The sequence below is a fragment of the Pleuronectes platessa genome, chromosome 15, assembly GCF_947347685.1.
Source record: "Pleuronectes platessa chromosome 15, fPlePla1.1, whole genome shotgun sequence".
Taxonomy (NCBI): domain Eukaryota; kingdom Metazoa; phylum Chordata; class Actinopteri; order Pleuronectiformes; family Pleuronectidae; genus Pleuronectes; species Pleuronectes platessa.
Window position 1 is genome coordinate 14,295,706 of NC_070640.1, and position 21,918 is coordinate 14,317,623.

The 21,918-nt window shown below is 40.3% G+C and overlaps 1 protein-coding gene across 2 annotated transcripts; it reads right to left on the bottom strand.

The window, feature by feature from the left end:
• Positions 1–600: 600 nt before the first annotated feature.
• Positions 601–20,229, bottom strand: pld2 (phospholipase D2). 2 transcript variants are annotated; one of them, XM_053441237.1, is made up of 24 exons: positions 20,074–20,229; positions 14,656–14,811; positions 14,446–14,573; positions 13,058–13,200; positions 12,831–12,924; positions 11,858–11,923; positions 11,710–11,768; positions 11,367–11,612; positions 10,852–10,995; positions 10,672–10,755; positions 10,448–10,526; positions 10,236–10,346; positions 9,919–10,128; positions 9,656–9,812; positions 9,435–9,553; positions 8,980–9,093; positions 6,989–7,093; positions 6,650–6,738; positions 6,255–6,368; positions 5,473–5,519; positions 5,062–5,196; positions 4,176–4,329; positions 3,401–3,518; positions 601–3,297 (listed from the first exon to the last, which is right to left on the bottom strand). In XM_053441237.1, the coding sequence occupies exons 2-24, from the start codon at positions 14,786–14,788 to the stop codon at positions 3,073–3,075; spliced, it is 2,874 nt and encodes a 957-aa protein (XP_053297212.1). In that variant the 5' UTR covers positions 14,789–14,811; positions 20,074–20,229; the 3' UTR covers positions 601–3,072. The 2 variants fall into 2 exon arrangements, with proteins under 2 accessions (XP_053297212.1, XP_053297211.1); XM_053441236.1 differs by having other exon boundaries at positions 14,656–14,816.
• Between the last annotated feature and the right edge of the window lie 1,689 nt (positions 20,230–21,918).

Consider the following 21,918-nt stretch of genomic DNA (forward strand, 5'->3'; position numbering starts at 1 on the left):
AGGCAGATCGAATTTAACTCCAGGAGCTCATGATGCCTTAAAACAATGAAGGCAGGAGTCGCCTCCAAGAGTTCAAGACTCTTCAATCTGGTGTATCATTACAAAAATAAAAGGAAGATTTCATGGGTCGTTTATTGAACAATTCAGCTTTCACACATAAAGCTAATTTTATTTCCTACTACCACTTTCTCGGCAATCATTTTTTAATCCAATAATATGTAGACCACAAATCAATTTTCTGGAACATAAATGAAGGGTGATACAAGTGGGTTACAGATGTGTTTTTGCAGTTGAAGGCAGTTTGATTAAACCCACATGTAGACATGGATCTACTGTTCAGGTCTAAGGAATGCCATTATGATTTCCTATCCAAATTTAGACGAATTAATGCCATCACATAAACATGCATTCTCATTTTCATATTACAACAGTACAGTCACTTTGAATATCTTTATATGTTTACCATTTATTAAAGTACAAATATAACATATGTTATTGCATAGAGGACAACAAGGTACATATGAAGGTTGTTACTTGTGGATATATAACAAAAAACATTTGTTAAACATGTTGAAATGAAAGACAAATTTGACGATCAAATTGGATTTCAATAAAAAAAAAGTTTATTGATAAAACAGGAAAAGTAACATTTATTAAAACAACAAGTTGGTCGCGAGTGGATCAGAATCTATATTAATTCTCTACTTGACAGCTAACCTATTCATCAGTAAGTCCAAAGTAATAATAACCTATATCTAAAGAAATGCATACAAAATGACCCCTGATATATGAATCACATGGTGACTGTTAGGGATAATCGGTATAAGTAAAATATACATATTTATTAGTAACATATTCATAAAAATGTGTTGGTAATGCTGGCTAGTAGTCACATGAAATTCATGATGGAAACAGTGTAAGGTCACTGCTCAGTGTATCACAGACATTTCTGCAGAATCTTTAACAAAGCAAACAATTGAAAGCAATTGTTTTGTGCTTTATTTTAGAATAGAAATCACAGTGAGTTCAGGAGGGCAAGAACTAAATATCTTCCAAAGGAGAGGTTGAATATTTGTGAAACAAATAACCGACCATTACTAATCCGTAATGGTTTTAAAGGCTATTGTGTGAAAGGTGCTTCATGTAGTGTGAGGAGACGTTCATGTATTCATTCACAGACAGGTCGACACCGAAACCACTGTGGTAACTTGGCAGAAACTCATGGGAATCTCTCAAATGTTTATAAAACATTCTGTAGTATTACACCATCTCAGGCGCAGGTCCAACAGGTTTACACTTCTTTGAGTGATGTCATGCACATCAATCCATCCACCTTGCATGGGACTGTTTATTTTGTATTTAATCCTATATTACACAGTTTGAAGGCAACACCTCAAAAGGTCTTGATGTAAGTAACATAAATCCTCATTGATCTACATGTGGCCTATTTTTTTTGCCTCTGCTGGTTTTTCTTTAAAATTCCCCAAAAGCTCTGATAAAACTCACTTTGTGTAAGATGAGTTATACCTCCAAACACACTCACACTGGATATTCTTTTTGTTTGCATATTACATTTAGTTATTGCATAAAAATAAACCTCAATCATGTTTTTCTACCTGAGGAAGGCATACTCTATTGGATACTCTCATAATTTATTTCATGATATTTCCAAATCATTCAATGCAATATTTCAAAAGGTGTAAATACCTGTTTAGATTTACTACCAACGCTACCTGTGTGTCCAGTGTGAGACTTCTTCATATTCTAGAAGTAGACGTCCCTCAGTACTTTGTGGTCCAGTAGAAGAAATGAATAATTTTCAATAGAATAGACATGATTTTATATTAAAGAAAACCTAAAATTCCTTTAATCTTAAAATATGATTTCTGCTCTAACCAAAGATATTGCACGCTCACCCACATCCTGTTGCTACTCAGTTAGTGTTATGAGTAAATGGAATGCACTGAAACAAATATGTAATCTTATCAATAGAATGTAGGACCGACATGCAAGGTAGTGTATGGCACCTGCACAGGACATTGTGGAGGTCACATGGAAATAGCTGAAAAATGGTCAAACTATACCCGTCTCTGCTTAACAGGAGTTTTCGCACAACAGGGTAAATGTAGGAATTTGTTCTGGACTGCTGGCAACGTAGTGAAATAAAAAATTCGCTTGGTTGTCATGGTGACTCATAAAAAACACGACAATAAGTCTATCACTCTTTAATTATCTTGTCCTCCTTTTTCTTTTCCTCATTTCTCCACCGGATTGTAACGCGTCCAGAGAGAAAATATATATCACAACGACGTTGCCTCCACACATTTCGTCAGCCTTCATTCAACAGATTACTTTCTATTTTCCAGTACACCATCCGGATTTAGCCAGTTATCACTTTTATCAGTGCTCTCCCTTTCCGCCCTATCCAGTCTTTATTTCAGCTCCATCCAGTCATCTCTTTATATCAGTCACCATGACAACCACAAATGTTCTGACAGATTTGCTGGCACTGCAGAGAGAGGGAGAGAGAGTGAGGTGAAGTCTCAGAGGAAGAGAGTGAGTGAGGGAGAAAGCGAGAGAGCGAGAGCCACCCACCCACCCCAAAACCTTGCACCAATAAATGCACACTATGTTCCCAGATCATGTGAGATGCTAGATTTCCAGTACAGCCTTACAATCCCCATCTGACTCATACATTCATTTGTGTGTGTTTTGCATCATTGCCAGCTCTGCAGTTCACACTGCACTGTGGAAGTTATTAGGCAGACACAGCGATTGTGAAAAAGCTGACCAGCAAAGGTTAATGTTCTCTTCTAACAGACTATCAATCATCATTACACTATACATTTTAGTGGTTATGTTCAAATTCGCTCATCATCAGTCAAAAACACGTTAAAAAACATCAGTGATAAACAAATCATGGTCCTAAGGTGATGTCTTGTCCTCACTAGTGAAGTGCCGGGACTGTAACTGTGTACTGTCCCGAACAATAGGTGAGCTGTGACTACGAGGAGGAGTGTTTGGTACAGCCCGCCCTGTAACAGTTAATGTGGTGATCTGACCAGGTCAGGGTTATGTCCACAGCCCCACAGGAGCCATGCCCTCCTTAGTGGCCAGCGGAGGCAGCAGGTTCTCCTCACACAGGTACTTCAGCGGGAAGTGGACCAGCAAGCCTCGCACAGCCTTGAGCTCCTCCGCGGCCTGCTCAGGGTCTGTGTCACAGAGAGGGGGCTTGCTGGAGTACTCCTTCAGCTCTCGCATGCTGTGGACAGCGTTCTGGGGCAGGCATTTGAAGACCTTTGTCAGGAGAGGGACGAAAAGTTAAATTACACCGTCATGTGAAAAATAACCGGTCTCAAGATCGTGATTCATGATAATTCATGTTTGTTTTGATGATTACCTTGTCGTAAATGTTGGCATTTAGTTTAGCTGATGCATTCCATACCAAGAAGAAGAACTCGTCACTGATCGGATCATTAATGTTGATACTGGGGTCTGAAGAAGCTCCACTTAGAACACTGGGAAGGAGAAGTCAAAGCAGACAAAAGTTCTTTGGCAAAATCTTTAACTTTTTTTCATGAGGAGAATAAAAACAATTTCCCCCCCAAATTTGGATCTGATAATTTGCTTGTAAACCAGAAAATAAACTTGTTGTTTTTCGCATGTTGCCAGTTTGCATTCCGTAGCTGTCACTTCGGGGGTGCAAAAACAAGGCAAGGCTGGGTGCTGTTCATGACATACAGGTAGGTAAGATACTCACTTTAAACCTTGATAATGTGTAGAGGTAGTGACAATTCATGGTCATACATTCAGTGCTAGAATAGTGGAGTGCAAAACTCTCCCAAGGCCTAACAGTCTCCTTATGAAAACCCATTTAAATTCACTAGATCCAAGTTTGTATTTGGATCTGCACCAAATCAAACGCACTCACAAAGATCCATCGATTATTCTCTGAAAAATCTCACAATGTAGGTTGAAGTACAAAATGAACATTTCCTGGATCCCCACCAACACTTACTGGGTTCTTCCCTGAATCATACCAAATTTGTTTAATTGCATGGAAATCCGTCCGTTAGTTTTTGCATAGTCCTGCTCACTAACAATCAAACATCGATTTAATTACGTAACCTCCTTGGCAGACTTATAATATCAGGGGTGGCAAACTTCGTACTGACCTGAAACACTCTTTACGCAGAGCCAGTGCGAGGGGTCCTGCCTGGTACTCCTCCCCTCCCATGATGGATGGGACCCTGTCTTCATCCTCCACAAACACTGCCAACTCACTGTCTCGACTGCCCAGCATGCTGCGGTCGTTGATGTTGGCCGATCCTGGAACACAAGGGGGAGTGACCAAGCATTTAAAATATGTCCTTTCAGAGGCATCGCTCCTATCAAAGCAGCAATTGGATTAAATCACTATCACAAAAACAACAAACAAGATATAACATTAAAAACATTTGAAGGATTCTTCAGAACAAGGATGTTTTTCAGGATTTTACTTGTACAGTTCTTTGTATAGTGTATTTTATTGTTCAGAAATGGATTTTAAATAAAATGTTATAGGTTTATACTATACTGGATATACTGGATATACTGGATATGCCTGTTTACACGCATTCGTCGCAATTTGAAATCAGATTGGGAATGGCGGCCTCAACTAGTAAAAATTACTGCTAATGAGGAGAATGTACATAAATAATCATTACTGAAGAAATGAAGACCACAATAAGTGACAGTCTAAGGGATTTAAACATTCAAACTTCAGAAATAATCCAGTTAACACAACCTTATTAAGGAGTTTACTCTTCTATTATACTTTTATTCCTCCTTATTATTTATTCACATAAATACATGCCCATATATTTGTTTAATTGCATGTTTTTATTCTACCAGTTACATTTGCAGGTATCAAAGGGTCTATGAAACTAAACTACGTCAACTCACTTACACTAAAGCGTCACAGCTGCACTGAGAGCCATGATAACGTTAGCATACATCTTAATAAGGACTCAAGGTAATGATAATGCGTCTTTGAATGAGTCCGTGCAGGCGGTGACTCACCGATGATGTAGCAGCGGTCGTCAGCGATGAGCATCTTGCTGTGAACGTAGATGAGCTCTGTGACGAGCGACTGGCAGAGTTGGGAGTGTGTTCTCAGGCCACAGACTGAGATGTACTCCGTCCACTTGTCTTCAACTGGGGGAGCAAACCGCAATGACGTTATTGAAAACATATTAAAAACTACAGGGAAGATTTACCATAAAAGAATCTCACACAGGAACGTTGACTGTTAAAGTGGATGTGTAAAGAAGTAAAGGATGGAAGTAAAGACTGATGGGCAGATACCTAGAACCAGAAGCTTCAGTTTAAAGGTGCAATACGAGGAGACAGAAAGAGACCCGTGTTAAAAAGGAAGCAGGAAACTTTGTGAACGTAGCTGAAATCAGGGCAGAGACACAACAAGCAACTCACCTTCACTAAGCTTCGACAGGATGGAGTGTTCCCCTCGACATAAGGTCCTGGGACATGAAAACAGCATTCAAATTGAGAACTTAACACGGCATGGGACAATGATACATCTATACATAATAACAATTCACACCAGACTTGCAAATCTGATGGATGAAGGCAAAAAGTCCAGATCTGCACCAAAATGTAATGAGCGATGGGTCAAGCCCCCTACCAAGGTTCATGGAAACTGGTTCAGACATTTTGGCGTGATCTTGCCAACACACAAACAAACACAGACAAAAGCATGACCTCCTTGGAGTATGTTTCTTTCCGAAACTATACTTTGCACTAATTAAAAGGTACCAATGACCAAATTACATTACATAGCGTATTAATCATCTTAGCCACTTTTATTAAAGACGAATCATAACTGGAGCAACATTGTTACTTACGATGACATGTTTCCTCTAATGCACGACAGTCAAAGGAGTGGGACATTTTCCAATTTCACAGTTTGCATGAACCCTCTACATTCTGACAGTTTATAGGGCACAGCTATAGCTAAAACTAGTGCACTCTAATATAACGCTACTGCTGCAACTACTCTGTTGTTGGAGCTGTTTTTGAGATACACTCATGAAAAGGACCCGTCATTTCACTATCGCTCGACAGGTCTGGAGACGTCTCTGACTCCGATGGAGGCTCAGAGGTTGTGTTTTTCCGGTGGTTACTGGTGTTCACTGTGCTTGTTCTGGAGTATAGAATGATAATGGTATTCCATAATGGGAGGAAAAGGCTTTCACCTGTAAGTGAAGTGCAGAATAGCTTGGATGGCGTTTCCACCGCCTGTATTGACGTCTCCCTCAAATCCAGGAAACAGAGGAATCACCACGTACACTCTGTACTTCTTCTGTTCCCTGTCGTAACACACAATGTCAACACTTGCATCGTGAAAGAGTATATTATTAACACATTAATACAAAATGTTTGTTTCACTCACATTTGTACTCTATTCTATTTATTCGTTTCAATTATTCAGTCAGTTGAAATATCTGACAAATTTACTGTGCCTGGTTTAACATGTGTTAATCCACTTTGAGCACAGATTTCATGAAAAGCTGCTTTGTATCATTAAAACGTTCAAGAATGTGTTTATAGAAAAGAAATGTAATCCATTGCCAGAACGCTCCCCACGGACCTGTGGGCACGCAGGATCCGCTTCACGATTGCATCGCCGATCCCGTTGTAGATGGTCTTCCCGTCGGCACAGCTGATGAAGAACTGGTTCTGAGGGCAGAGAGGAGGCAGATGGTGGCTTGGTATGAGGTGAGCGCTAAAACAGGTAGGTAGCTGGCGAGGAAGGGAGCGAGCTATAACGCCCTTCAGACTTATGAGACCTCGTGATCAGACACGGATTGGCCACAGAACATGTCCAATTGTAAGTGAGTGAAAATCACAGGTAGCAAAATGTATACTTCAAATGTAGATTTGTCTATAAACACAATAAAAATAAATATCATATCAATTACTGCATTACCTCGATGTAGATGAAGTGCTCACTGTTCTCGATGGTGTGGATGTAGGCGTTCAAAATGGAGCACTCGCAGGTTCCAGCTGACCATCGGTCAACAGAGCGCAACACCTGAGAAAATGACGTGGAAAATACAAACACTGTCACGTTCTCTGTGTACAACAAAGTCCTCATAAGAAAGTTCCTAGATATGCGCTGTTATCATCAAGATCCATGAATTATTCCCTGGACAAAATGGTGAAAAAGGAAAAGCGAAAAAAGTTAATCCTGCATCAGCTACCTGATCTGAATCCACACTAAACATTTTTACAACCAATACTTCATCCTTCCAGGCAGTTTTATGGGAATCTGTGCTGTTGGTTTTATGATATCTTGCTTAAAAACAAACAAACGTGAAAACACAACACCCACACTGAGACTTTGTGAATTCAAGTCTGAAGTCATTTGAGTTTGTGATGCAAGGAGTTTTCTTTTTCACATCCATCTAACTAACAAAAACCCACTCAAACAAAAAGGGGGAGAAACCATATTGCAGCCTAATAAACTGCCCCTGAAACCTGAGTAACAGCGCAACAAAACATGATCTGAAAACTACGGCACAGAAGAGAGCTGGGCTTACGGTTATAGACCACAACACTCAATACATAAGAAAATACACACAGCAAAAGCTATTATTTTCTCTAGCTATTCACTAACTGTCTGAACATCGAGTACCATGAAACATGGGAAACACTATCATTACTTTCTCAGAGAACAATTCATTGATCTGGCTGAAAAAAATCTGACTTGTATAGAGAACTGATTTGTATGCGTGTATGTATAATTTGGTGCAAATAAAAAACTGGATCTAGTGAATGTGAGTGTGGTTTCATAAGCAGAACATTGGCCCTTGGCAGACGTGTGCTTTCCCTGAGTAATTATGGTTGTGCTTTTATCTTGCAGTGTCTGTGATGATGTCCAAGGTAAATTTCCCACTGGGATAATAAAGTCTATAGCTTATATTACCTTAGCTATAATCATTCTGTCCTCTGGTGGACGGAAACTGATTCATGGCACTTTGTAAAGTTGCTACACGCATCTGCAGTAGTAGCATCTGCTCTGTTCTTCAGGCATTTGAGTAGCTGATGATCACCTGGACCACAACTCCCATTGGGCTTTAACTTGCTCTCCCAGTCCTTTCAAGTACACATGGTTTCTCTGTGGCTTTACGGAAGAAGTGATTCTGTTTGACAGGCTTTACCCCCCCCAATCTGCCACTGCAACAAAAACCTCTGAATACTTTAAGCTGCATTTCAAACACCAGAACAGTGTCTCTTTGTTGTACTGCAGATAAATCCCTGTGATTTTCTGCTGGATCTGACTGGGCGTCACACCATGTAAAATGCAGAGCAGAAGCCAGCAGGGACCTTCAATCTCTCTGGCAATTTATCTTGTTTGTTTACAGTAATTAGAGTTGTTTCACTAATTACTAAATTAATATGGAGATGATCAGCAGCACGGTTTAAAGGTCCCAGTGGAAAATCTGGATTGTGTGACACAAAAGTATGTTTCCTCTTTGTAAACAATCCATACTATAGATAGTCTGCTTGTTTTATATGTTATCATGGATCAGGGGTTCATTTTCTGTGGAAGACACTGCAGAGTTTTTACAACTCCCCACTGTTTGATTTATCTTGTTTGTCTTGTTTGAACAGGAAACTGAAGGCCAGAGAGTACCCAGATAACTAACCTGACAGTTAGAGACAAAGTAGAGACAGTTTTTTTGTGCTGCAACACACCAACACTTTTTTTGTCTCTTTTGAACATTTGATAATGAATTAAACAATAAGGCAACACGTTCAAATAATAACAACACCCTCTCTTATGCAGGGGGCGACCAATAAGTTACATTCAAATGATCATATATAATCTGATTATAAGACCCATACAACCACTTTTGTCTTTGATGAAATCCCACACAGCATCTGGGATTCATGTGTGTGTGGGGGGGGAAATACCTGCACTTTGGCTTTCCTCGAGCCGGGCACAGTGTATGAGAATGAGTCAGCAGTGCACTGAGACTTGGGAAGTAGGTACGGGTAGAAGTTGTCCTTGTACTTGTTTTTGAAGATCTAGAGGAGACAAAACTTCCTGTTAGCCGTTTTACCATAAGTCGCTATGCACAACAGAGTTCTACAATTGCCAACCGGGCCTGAATGATACAAGTCTCAGATTGTATTTAGCTCAGTTTGATTAATTCAAGCAACATTAACTTTTATTTTTACTTTGCTTACATCTCTGGATAACTGCTTGCAAATAGTGGTGAACAAGACATTTTAATGATATCTAAGATTCAATAGTAGAAGCTGAGATTATGAAAATGTTTACAACATTATGTTAAGATATAGATTAAAACTACGACAATTAAAAAACAGGTAGCTTTAAAAAGACAGATGTTTCCTTGCAGATTAACCTTGGTGAAGTTCCAGCGCTGGATGAAGTGGCGAGTAACATCCCTGGCAGCTTTTCCATGAATAGCAGCAGACAGATCTCGCCACGGCATGCGAGGAATTTGAGTACGGTCGATGTTATCTGAGAAAGTAAAGGAAAGCAAACCTTTCAGCTCACGCGTTCAGAAGCTCTCGGCCTGTTTGCATGTGTGGGTGTGACGCTGCAGGAGATTAGGTGGTGCACCTTCAAACGGTTTGTCCAACTGGACCCAGTCTTTCTTGATGAAGTTGCTGTAGTCTTTGCCGAGCCACAGTTTAGTGTTGCCGGTCAGGATGTCAGGAACCTGCACCGATTGTTTATCTGGTTCAGAGGGTTTTGGACCGCCAACCTCACCATTCTCCTGGTTAATAGAGACATTTGTTAGCATCTTTTTGAACTATTGTCAATATATTAATGCTTCATCGGAGGCAATCTACAAGCTAAATATGAGTTCAAAATATTCTTACGCCTGTATTTCCATTTGGCTCCTCCTGGGTTACACTGATGGACTCCTCTGTCAAGCCCAGGTCAGTCAGCCGGTACTGGCTGTCATCCCACCTCCCAAAGGCCAAGTCGATCCCCCCGATGAAGGCTACCGTTTGGTCAATGGAGACCATCTTTTCGTGATGAGCCCACAGGAACACCACAGATGACACATGATCGGGATGTCTCATTACCTGGTGGATGTAAAAGGGGCAAAATCGAGGTTAAAAACACGAGATGAGGCTGATGGTAATTGTGTTATCGTTCTCTTTGTGTCAAATTATGCAGGGAGACGACAGACCTTGATGTTTGGGTGCATATTCATGAGAGTCCTCTTGCTGTGCTCACTATTGATGCCGAGTGCCATCTCCACCTCTTTGTACAGCAGAACACACACTTTGACCCCTTGTTCCTGCAGGAAAAGGTTCAGAGAGACTTGACGCCAAGAAACAATCAGGTAATGTGAAACTTAAATACTTGAAAAGAGCAGAAGAAGACGGAGAGAATCCCTACTGCTTTGCGTTTGAGAATCTCATCCAGGCGCCAGTAGTTTTCAGTCGCTGGTCTCTTCAGGAACACTTCCGGGCTGAGCCTGAGAGAAAAGACATCGAAGGCTTTCTATACATTTTTACATCATCCACATAAGAACTACACTTAATCTGTAGGTAAAATAGTTTGAAATTTTTGTTTTGTAAACCAAACTCTTTTCACTGATTCCAGGTGTTGATGACACTCACCACCAATCTGTGATGAAGATTTCCTCCTTGGCTTGTTCGAGAGCATCAGCCAGGTTGTCAAAGAAGCTGCTTCCATTCAGGTACCTTCAAAGGACATGGATAAAACTGACAAGTTTAGAAAACGAGGAAACAAATCAAAAGACGTACTTATGTTAATCTACTGTCGACTACATGTCCGACCATTTAGTGAGTGTGTTCTCGCGCGGTGGCGCAAAACCATCGAAGCGTTGCACTTTGAGATAGTCACTGGATTCTGCCAGCCGGTTGATTTCGTGACTCCACCAATGAGCTTGTCGATAACTGCTGCATTTGATCACCAGACTCCTGAACGAAACAAACAGGAAATTTGTGAAACACAACCACAACGGAATCCCAGACACATGAAGCCCATTTTGTGTCAAATCCTCGCACTTTTGGGCCGTCGCGACCTATGGAACCAAATGTTCATGTGTGTTAAGTTTTAACTAAAGTGTTAACTATTTAACTATTTGGGGGAACACTGTGACTTTGAAAGGCCGTACGTCCCTTTATATAGGTCACAGAGAAGTGGTTGTCATTCTGTTAATGGGCTCCCAGGCCATAGGATAGTGAGTTGAAAGCAATACGATATGTGTGGAATAATAGTTATTAAGTTAAATGTTAAATGTTAAATAGCATAAATCTGAGTAGATAGACAAACACACAGCTGAACCTACCGAGTGAAGTTCTCAATGCAGACCCCGTATCTAGTGTCTGTGTAGGAACGGCCGACTTTCACTCTGAACTCTGGGTCAAACAGCAGCACGAAGTTGATGTAGCCGTGGTCCCGGTTCATGTACATCAGGAAGGAGTCTTTCACCACCAGCCAGCGGCGTGACCAGCGGAAGCAGAACTGATGGTGGCCGATGCAGTTCAGGCCTTGGATGCGGTGACCCCCTGACCTCTTGAAGATGGGCCCCTCCCTGAGGCAAGTTGACAAGATGTTGCAGAGTGAACCTCTCTCATGAACTCAGTTATTTACTTGGTATTTAACTCACAAATCTCAACAAATTTGCTTACAAGCCTTTAGGTCCAAGATCAGTGACGAAAGACAGGGCACCGACAGAGAGGAACTCCAGCTGAAAGAAAAATAAGAGACAATGTAAAAATGCTGCAGGACATCCACTATGTATGTGTGTTGTGTATCTTTGAGTTTCAAATCTTTTACCATGCTGTGATCGTTCCGACAGAATGCGTTATCCAGCAGACCGTTCAGATACTCCTCAAGATATTTCTGAAATAGACAAGGAGGTAAGAAAATGAATAAATCTTAATTAAGCAACTTGACACACTGCAGTCAGTCAGAAGCTGCTTTGAGACAGGCATTTAGGACATTTTGCTGCCAGCCCTCAAGTAAAATGTCTGAAAAATGTCTGTGAGACCATGTGAGAGAATAGGACACACGACGGATGCAAAACTAGAAAAAATAAAAGAATCGTCCATACACAAAAAAGACGCCAACAAAAATGTCAAATTTGAAAGACAAAGAGATTCCAGAGCTTTTGCTGATAAGTGTCAATTTGGTACAAACAAAACATGTCATTTCCACAGGGGAATTTAAAAGTTTTTGCGTCCGGCATGCTCAGGTGCCACCAGTCGCCTGAACGCTCCAGACAATCTCCTGCTGCTTTCTACTTCAGTGAAAGACAACTCTGGACAATGTCCAGACCCAATTTTTTTGTATTTTCAGTCTGAAAATGGCCAGAGATTGACTTTTGTGCATGTGGGTGTGTGGTATCGCTTGAAAATGTATGAATCATATAAAAACAAAAACTTAATAATATTTTGTATTATCAAATTAATTGTCAGTCATGAAAACACTTAAATGGGCTTTTCTTCAAATAGTGGCACACCAAAAATGTTAGCAAAAATGTCCTTTTGTTTTTAATAGAATATGTGAGTACTATGATGCCGGTTGATCAGTTAAAAAAAAGAAAAAATGAACTGAAAAAGAGAAATCAAGCAATAATTAACATTGTAATAAAAGCCCTTATCTCATATTTGTTTCCTTTATATGAGATCATCATTCTTCCTCTTTAGATAAAAGTACAGTTTAAAATCTTTTCTATGATTTTTAGACACTTACAGTATTATCGATTCATAGTCGACACTGTATATGTATCTAGCGGTCAATTTAATACCATTTTGCTGGAGGTCCTCCTGGTTCGTTCAGTCCCATGCAGGCTGGGCATTTCCTCTGACATGGCTCTCAGCTGCTGCCGCTCCTTCGCAAATCTGTCGCAAACATTTGAATATTCAAAACAATCAGAGCCTGAGAGATAAGTCAATAAAAGCTCAGATTTTGAACAGCGCCATCAGAGCGAGAGATGGGTTTGCCCGATTATGATAAACAGATGTGGGCACCCACCTTCCCAGAGGCAGCAAGCTAATCAACATCTTGTGTTTGTAAAGGTCTCGATGCAGCTCCTGGAAGTGCTTGTACTTCCTCTTCACTGTCCAGTGGAAATGGCCGTGTGTCAGCCGCACAGTGTACAGGGTGCCTACGCGGACCTGGAGGAGCAAATTGGAAAATGATGAAAATCAAATACTGAAGAGAATTACGATTAATGACTTCTCCTGTTCTGTTCTCAACCGCATTTGTTAGTTAGCAGGATCATGCAAAAAGCTCCTGAACAAATTTCCAATTTGGGGAGGTGTTGGAAATGGCCTAAGGAAGAACCCATTCAATTCAGGAGAGGATCAAGATCCAGAGCTTCCCACAGCCATACAATGCAGCAACATTAATAGTGTAAAAGTTTAAAAACACTTTTTGGGTTCATTATGAAGCTGTGGCCGGACAAATTATAAAGAGTAATAAATTACTGTTTGAGTAAACGTTTTCTCTTTGAATTTCCTCACGCTTGGGCATCCTTCTAATTAGTACGCATCACTTCCTGAAAATAAAACGTTGACTTTCCATTTTCCTTGACTTACATGTCTTAGGATAGTAATAAGAAAATGAGAGCATTAATATACTCAGACATGGAGATGATATACAAACTGACTGAGGGGGCCATATGTCTAAGCTGTTATAAATAATTATGCTGTTTTAGTTTGTGCAAAATGCAACATATGAGTCTCTAGGTCAGTTCTGGTTAATACACCATTACACTCACACACCTTGTGCTTTTTATACCCATTTAGAACATTGAACTGTGAATGGTGATGTTTCAAAACTCATAAAATGGGCTCCCAGTAAGACAGCTGTTTGGGGGATGAGTCTCTGATGGCTCCAGGAAAACTCCACAGTAAATTCAACCACCCACTTCCTCTCACACTATCAACACTTCACTCACCTGTTCAACTCTCACAACTCTCACGTTGTATCCACACTCCACATAAAAGCACCTGGCCACATAATCTCCAGCCTACCTCTCCTTCTGAACAACAGCAGGCTAATACAGCAGCTCCAAACCCTGAACGCCCCCTCAGGAGTTCAACTACCACACGACACACAGGGACAGCTGACTGTTCAGACTGGGAACAAGCTGCTCAATAGTTTAGCAGCAGAGTTTCATCTGCAGCTTTACTGTCATCGATTTTATATTACACCATGTCATTGACGTAAAACATTGTTACGTCTGAGATTTTAAAAAGTGATCATGGGTCGATCGTCAGTTGGTCTTTAGGAAGTAGAAACTGTTTCGAGGTGTTTCTAAAGTAAAAAGGATAGGTCTGTGTTTTGATTTTTAAGTTCATCTAAACCTTCAAATACTTCCTATCCTTTTAACAACCACCAAAAGAAAAAAAAAGAACCTTTGAGCGAGTAGTGTATTTCTCTGTGTTGTCCACTCTGCATGTAACAGGAATACCGGGCATTAAGTATGGCACACCCGCCTCCTTTATATCCGGAAGACGATGTACCACCAGGAAAGGACGGCCGTCTGTGGAAGATAACAACATTTTAATCAGACTCTTTGGACAACAGACGTTCTCAATAGGCAGCTCACTTGATGTGTTCCGTACCATTGCTGGACATGAGGCCGTCTAACTCATCTGGACTCAGGTTGTGGCCGTCGTGCGAGAAGCGTCTTCTGCCCAGGTTTTGTGCCGTCGAGCTCTGGGCCTCGGGCTCGATCACTTCCTCTGGACTGGCCATTGCACAGCTGTTGCAGGTGGCAGCTGTCCTGGTGCACAAACAAGATAAGAAGGCATATTAACATTTACAGTTGCAGAGGTTGTGCACCTTCTCGAAACTAAGTATAGATAGGGTGAACTAAACTGGCACGCATGAAGCAACACGAGAACTGATCAAACAAATGTGGAAATGAGAACAGACTCTTTATACACACCACAAACCCAATCACATTCAGTATTCCAGTAGAGACAAGGAAGCAACATAACTTAAAGCAACAGTATGCAACTTCTTTCCCTTAAAATAGCAGTTTAAATTGGTTTGAAGGTGAGGAGAATGGTGTTGCTTTCATTCCCACTACCCACCTTGAATGTCCGCTCTCTCAATATGTGACTTTTGGTGAGGCCCAGTAAGTTCAAGAGTAATGCTGAACTTCAGATCAGTTAAAAAGAGTAAAAAATTCATTCAAAACCAGAGTTTATCCCCAATATTCGGCAAGGAAACTTGAATTTGTGATGGAAACCTGAAAATACAAGAGGCCGGAAACACCAAAGTTATCTACGTGTACTTAATTAGGGGCTTTCTGCAGAAAGGATCAACACAGAGAGTCACAAGGATTTCAGAGTGAAGATGGAGAACAGTCAAATGCAAGGATCTTATATAGGAGGACTAAGGCTATCTCTATCATCCAGTCCAGACTGGTTCTGTAGGTGCAGGGCGAGAGAGGAATCTAAACACAAACAACTGATTTACATGTGTTTGCTAAGGAGAAAAACAGACAGACACACCTTCCTTTGGTGGGTAATTAAGTGGCAAAGGGCTCTGGCAGTTTTCAGGTCATAAACAGTTTAGACCATAAAACAGCTAAGGTCCAATAAGTATTTAGATAGGGCTGCAAAAGCTTACTTTCTAAATACAAAATAGTTTCAACCACACAATTTTTTTCGAATACAAATTTTAAACAGAGTCTGCTTTATTTGTTACAGCTGCAGCTCTTATGATTCAGGAAGCCGGGGATCATGGGTCATACTTGTTGGGTTTCAGGTCAGTGTCACTGGTCAACACATTGATAGTCTGTGTTTTTATCCTTTTAACCACATAATCGCTTGGACACTGAGCCTGACAAAATGAATCACCACGTGTAGCTGCAGGGGGCGCTGTTGCTTGGTAAAAGTAACATGGTGTTGCTTTAAAACACTAACTAAAGACTAAACTGTAAATATTTTGACTGCATTCATATGATTTTTCTTGTTTTGTTTATCTAAGTGTATATTCCTTAAATGAATTATAATTAAATTGTCTCTATGGCTTCATCATGTCTCATTACATATTCATTTCCGTTATTGCTAATGGGCTGCTAGAAACGGTCATCAATATTTCAGGTCTATTACACTCTGTAAGTTAATGTGAGATTGCCTACTATGAATGAACTAAATGGCTATACAGTAATTGGTGTGGTACATCTATGATATATTATATTTCATTTTTTTATGATTAGCAGCATGCAAACGTTGCAATAGTGTTGGTAAAAGTAGGAACAGAGGCAGCAACAGTCACAGTCCCAGTCCCACTAGCTCCACTATGACAACAGCTAACAGGAACAATAGCATCCTCATTATGAGTCATATACGATGTATTTTAGGAGCAGCAGCACTAAAGCAATAATGCAGCAGCAGCATTCCTGACATTAGCAGTCACGGGTGCCATGCATCATCAGTTGCAACAGCACAACTCTTGTCTGCATATAAACTTCAGGTTACTGGAGAAAACAATCTGGTCAAACAAGCAGGAGCTTCAAGTCAATCTCATGCTCAGAGAGAGTGAGGTAACATCCTCACACAGGAAGAGGCATTCAAGGACGACTCAGTAGCACAGTCGGCGACAGACTGCGAAATGTTGTCAGAAGCACAGTTAAAGTTACAAAAGTAAAGAGTCTTAAAGCAGCATCGGCATCTCGTGATGTTTACTTGCTGGTCAGGTCATCGACATTGTGAAACACGAGAAGTCTAGGACCCAGCTACCGGTGACAGAGGAGGGTGTGCGTGTGAAACCTTTTGTGAAGTGTGTGGGTAGATGTCTTTGATTGGTTGAGTGTTTCCAAGGAAACGAGGAAATGTGGTTGGTGTGTTTGTGTGTGTGTGTGTGTGTGTGTGTGTGTGTGTGCGTGCGTGTGTGTGTGTCTGTGTGTGTGTGTGTGTGTGTGTGCGTGTGTCCCATTGAAGAACCACATTGAAAAGACTTCATTGAAATGACTCACTAGTTTAAGGCAGCAACATTATAAAATAACATCTATTGTTTTCTACTGTTAAGTACAACCTAATCTTTTTACTTACCAAATTGCTTAGACAATCCAGAATTACGAAATATATTGTTAATGAACTGTATAAAGACCAATGCTTCCTTTCTTTATATTTTACTAATGCCATTTCATAATGATGTAATAATGACCTAATTTCTACCATATGATGACGAATGATTGAATAATAAAGAATGAAATAAGATGAATATACAGGCTCTAATGTTATTGGCTGCCAAAGTTAACATATTATTAGACTATACAACGTTTGTGAATTCATAGAGAAGTCATGATAAAATAATTCCACAATATGATTGTTGGAAACTTTATGATTTGAATGTAATTACATATTTAATATGGAAAATAGTGTATAATATTTTTGTCAATTTGTTGATCATGTATGGAAAATTGTATATACACAAATGTAGGATAACCAAAATGATCCCAACTTCCCTATATTGTGGTTTAACACAGCATGACAGGGTGGTTTTTTCAAAATTGTCCTTGATTTCTCATGAAAACAATCTGGCATGTCTAGGGGAATGAGGTCTATGAGCGTGTGCAATTTGTTGTAGATCCAAAATCCAGATCTACTGAATTGAAATGATGTTTCAAAAGGGGACTGTTGGGCCTTGGCGCAGGTGTGCACTTTGCTCAGTGACATTCTAGTATTTTCATTGCCATTTCCAGATTGACCTTTTTTCAGAGCTATTCCTGCACTTTTTCTTTCCATCTATCATCCATCCATCATCTTGGGCTGTTGTCCTGTGCGTTTATAATCCTGGATCATTTTTGTATCAGTCATGTGGCCAGAAATTTTAATCCTGTCAATTAAATTCCCTTCCGACTGTTGGTTGAGACAGATGTGGTTTACCAGATGAGCTCTGATTTCTGTTGTCTTTTACTTCCTCGGTTCAGTCTTTACAGTTTGAGGAAACACATACTTGCCATTAAGCATACATTATGTACTTATGCTAATAAAACATTGTATGCTTATAGTAATCATACATTATGTGCATATATAGAGAGTTTTAAACAGTAACTTAACACCAACTGCAATGCTCTTTACGTATAGTGATGATACTCAGGATGTTTTATACTCATATGACCAACGTCAGATGTGGTTACAGGACAAGTGAAACAGAGTGCCTCCAAGCAACACCCTTGAAACATTAAGTATAGGTCAGGGGTGAAACAAGGCTATTCAGGTTGGTAAAGTTCCTTTTTAAAGAAAGCTACTCCTGCACAGAGGATTGTGTTTGCATTTGTCAAACATAACAAAGCAGACTGTAATTTATTTATCTGAATATGATCCGACTGACGCCGTAATCCGCTTGATGTGCAGATTCTGTTTAATTCTCAAAATTGTAATACACAACACCTTTACTTAACAAAGGCCGGGGTCTGTGGCTGGGTACGAGGTCACCACTCTGAACGACTTGGCTGAGGAGAGAGTGGCGGCTACAGACAAGTCATGTACTATCTCTCACACCCTCTTTATAAAACACTGGACAAAGCTAAGAGCAGCTTCAGCAATGGACTCATTCCACCTCCACCAGGAGGTCACCCCTGCCAACTGACATTAAACTTCTCAACTCGTTTACCTCCAGCGGGGCCGGTGATCACTGAAATGGACTAAATTTAAAATATCTTTGTGATGTTTGTGTTCAAATATGGCGCATAATAATAATTATTATTATCATTCCGATGATAATATTGGCCAGAGGCTTAATCACAATCTTGTTTTGTGTTTACATTTAAATTTCTATATTAGATTTGGCTTTAAGACTGCATTTTAATTAATGGCCTCAGGTCTGCAAGTACTTTTGAATTGAAAATCTGGTCATTATTTAATGTTTGGCTGCTATGAGAAATTGATTTCTCCCCGAGATTAATATCTCTGTATGCAGATTCTGAATATTATAATTTTCATCAATAGCTATTTAACCAAAATATATCAATAAAATGCTTATATTTGGCAACCACAGCCATTTGTCCCCACAACTGCCCTCAGGATCAAAAATAAGTTTTTAAACTTAAAAGAAACAACAATGTGACATCTCTAGTGCTAATTCTTGCCATTGAGTGAAATGAAACTTATTTCTGGCCATATCGTCCAGCCCTACTATCCATCCATCTGTCTCAAACATAGATCACCTGTTACAGCAGGGTTCGTGCACTTAAACGTTAACTATAAACAACCACCATGACACAAATCTTAATGTCTACATTTTCCATTGGATTTAATTTTTAACCAAATGACTCTGACCTCTCAGAAACAGCACACGTGCACAGGACCTTTGAGAACACACGGGGTAAAACACACAGGGTGTGACAGTGACATGTGCACTGAAAGGATCGGGTCTGAGTGTCGAACAAAACTTCGCACAATGACTAAAACAACAGTGCTGAGTCAACCCTTGCCTGAGCCGCATGGTCCGACTACATATTTCCCCTTTAAAACTCCTCCGCTTCGATTTAGAATAGCTCAATAGTCACAAGTCGAGAGGGGATTTTGGGGGAAAGAAAAACGCAGATTTGAATGTAAGATTTTCAGAGCTGATGGGAGCTTGGGAGTTCGGATTTGGGGCTGTAGCTCCATCAGACCCTCCCAGGCGAACATATGTGATCTGTATGAACCCGTTTTCCCACACCGCCGTTCAATCAGCGTTCACTCCGGATCTAAATCGTTACTGTGGCTGTAAGCACCGTGGAAGCGCTGAGAGCTAAGTTTTGTCGTCTCCACCCATTCCCCTGTTTTCGCACAGCGCCACATTCCACCAGGAAAAACGACACCTCGATCAAACCACCGCACGGATCAGCTGTGTTAACACTGTTTACACCACACGGACTGTTTATCAACACATGTGACGGTGTGGGGCGAGTGTGTGATGGATATAGACATGTGCATCTGGACGATCGGGAGTCGGTACTGCTGCGACACACACACACACACACTCACACACAGGAGTGGGATATAACGCGTCAAAGTTTGGCCTACAACCATACTCACTCTCAGTTTAAATGAAACCCCGGCTCGGCTCGGCTCGGCTCAGATGCTCCACATGAGACACAACAAGGCGAACACACACTCAGGCTACAGCTGATCGATCATCGTATTCCACAGTGTTGCCTAAGCAGAGTGTCTCCAGTGGGTGATGCACATCAAGTCCCTCCCACCGGTGGCCTGCAGGACAGAAGGGAGGAGACCCGAGAGTGATAGCAGCTTTTTCCACAACAGTCTGTCGCAGTATTTAAAAAACGTATATATTTGTACACATAGTTTTGCAACAAAAAAATGTATGAAATATATATATATATATATATAGATTGATGAATAGAATATTATGGAAACAAACAGCAGAAGAGAGGAGATTTAAAGGGATAGTTCACCCAAAAATGAAATTCACTCATCATCCATTCATCACTATGCTGATGGAAGGGTTGGTGGGTGAAGTGATTTAATCACTATTGGAGCTGGAGTTTCAGGGGTAAACAAACTCTCCTCGAAAATAAAACTGTTACTCTCCTCCGGGGCCGCATTTGCGAGTGAACATTTAGGCTATAAACATTGTGTACATTATGCTGTTTCAAGTAGAATTTGAATGCCGGGATTTAGGGACAACTAGATTACACCACAGGAGCAGATATGGAGGTATTTAATGTTTTTTTTTTTTTACGTTTCCATTTACTTAAATTGTTTTGGAACTGGCTGCAAGGCTGTTTACTCCTGAAACTGCAAAAGTGTTTTAAGTACACTTCATCCATCCCTCCATCAGCAAATTGATGAGTGGGTCATGATTCATTTTCGGGTGAACTATCCCTTTAACAGGCAGGGATTTGGCTGCAACGCGGACATGTTGTGACTCGGTGCCTTCAGGTACACACACACAGACACAAAGACACACACACACAGGAATGTAGCCTATCTGGACGGTAAGGACAGGACACGTGCTTTTAATTTGTATTCTACAAATCGCGAGATTTCCGGTTAAAATGTTCCACAAGAGACCCTTAGATAAAATACCTGGGAAATGTTAACATCACAACTCCATGTACATGAAAACGAGACCTACAATTTCTTTATGTTTCCTAATGATTTTCTCTCTTTCTGAAAGCACTGAAACTCATGACAAAGAAAGAGGCAGTGGACTTAGAGAGAACTATGCCCTTTCAATGTTCAACTTTATTATTATCCACTTATCTTTTGTATGATCAATTTATGTTATTGCTATGTCTTACAATATTTTACTATCCTGTATTTTTTCTCTTTTATTTGTGTGAAGGAGCAGATGTATTAATGAACACCTGTATTCATCCTCACAGCATGTGTATGGAGACAGGTGACATAAAAAAGTAGTAGTATATTTATGAACATATGATTATTGCACAGTACACAGAAGTTATTGCAGTTCAACGTAGTTAGATGAGGGTGATAGGGCAGTTTTAATTTATTTTGTGTGTTGATTTAGACTTTGAATGGGCTTAGGAGAGAAACTTTTCTTGAGCCTGGAGGCTCAAGCTCTTGTCTGTAAGTTACCTGTAGAATCTTCCCGAGGGCAGCACTTTCAAAAAAATTTCAACCATTCCCTTAAATAAACTTTAAAAAATGAGCTACAGGGAATGTGTTTAAAGGTGCTTTTCACAAAATGGGCTAACTTATATTTTGGTCCGCCCAGAGCCTGGTTACAGACCTCCTCCAGCATCAGTTCAGTTTGGCAACGACTTCAATGACTTAGAGATTCCCAAGATAATAAGACTGCAACATCTTTATTAGGAGTGAGGTCTAATTTATTTATTTTATTTTGTTATTACAAGGGCCCTTATTCCTACATATTCTACAGCCAAAAGTGACGGG

Coding starts and splice junctions, on each gene's coding strand:
- pld2 (XM_053441237.1), bottom strand. CDS start 14,788: ATGGCCAGTCCAGAGGAAGTGATCGAGCCCGAGGCCCAGAGCTCGACG. Junction 10,996..11,366: donor TGCATTGAGAACTTCACTCG/GTAGGTTCAGCT, acceptor TGTTTCGTTCAG/GAGTCTGGTGATCAAATGCA. Junction 10,756..10,851: donor GAGAACACACTCACTAAATG/GTCGGACATGTA, acceptor TGTCCTTTGAAG/GTACCTGAATGGAAGCAGCT.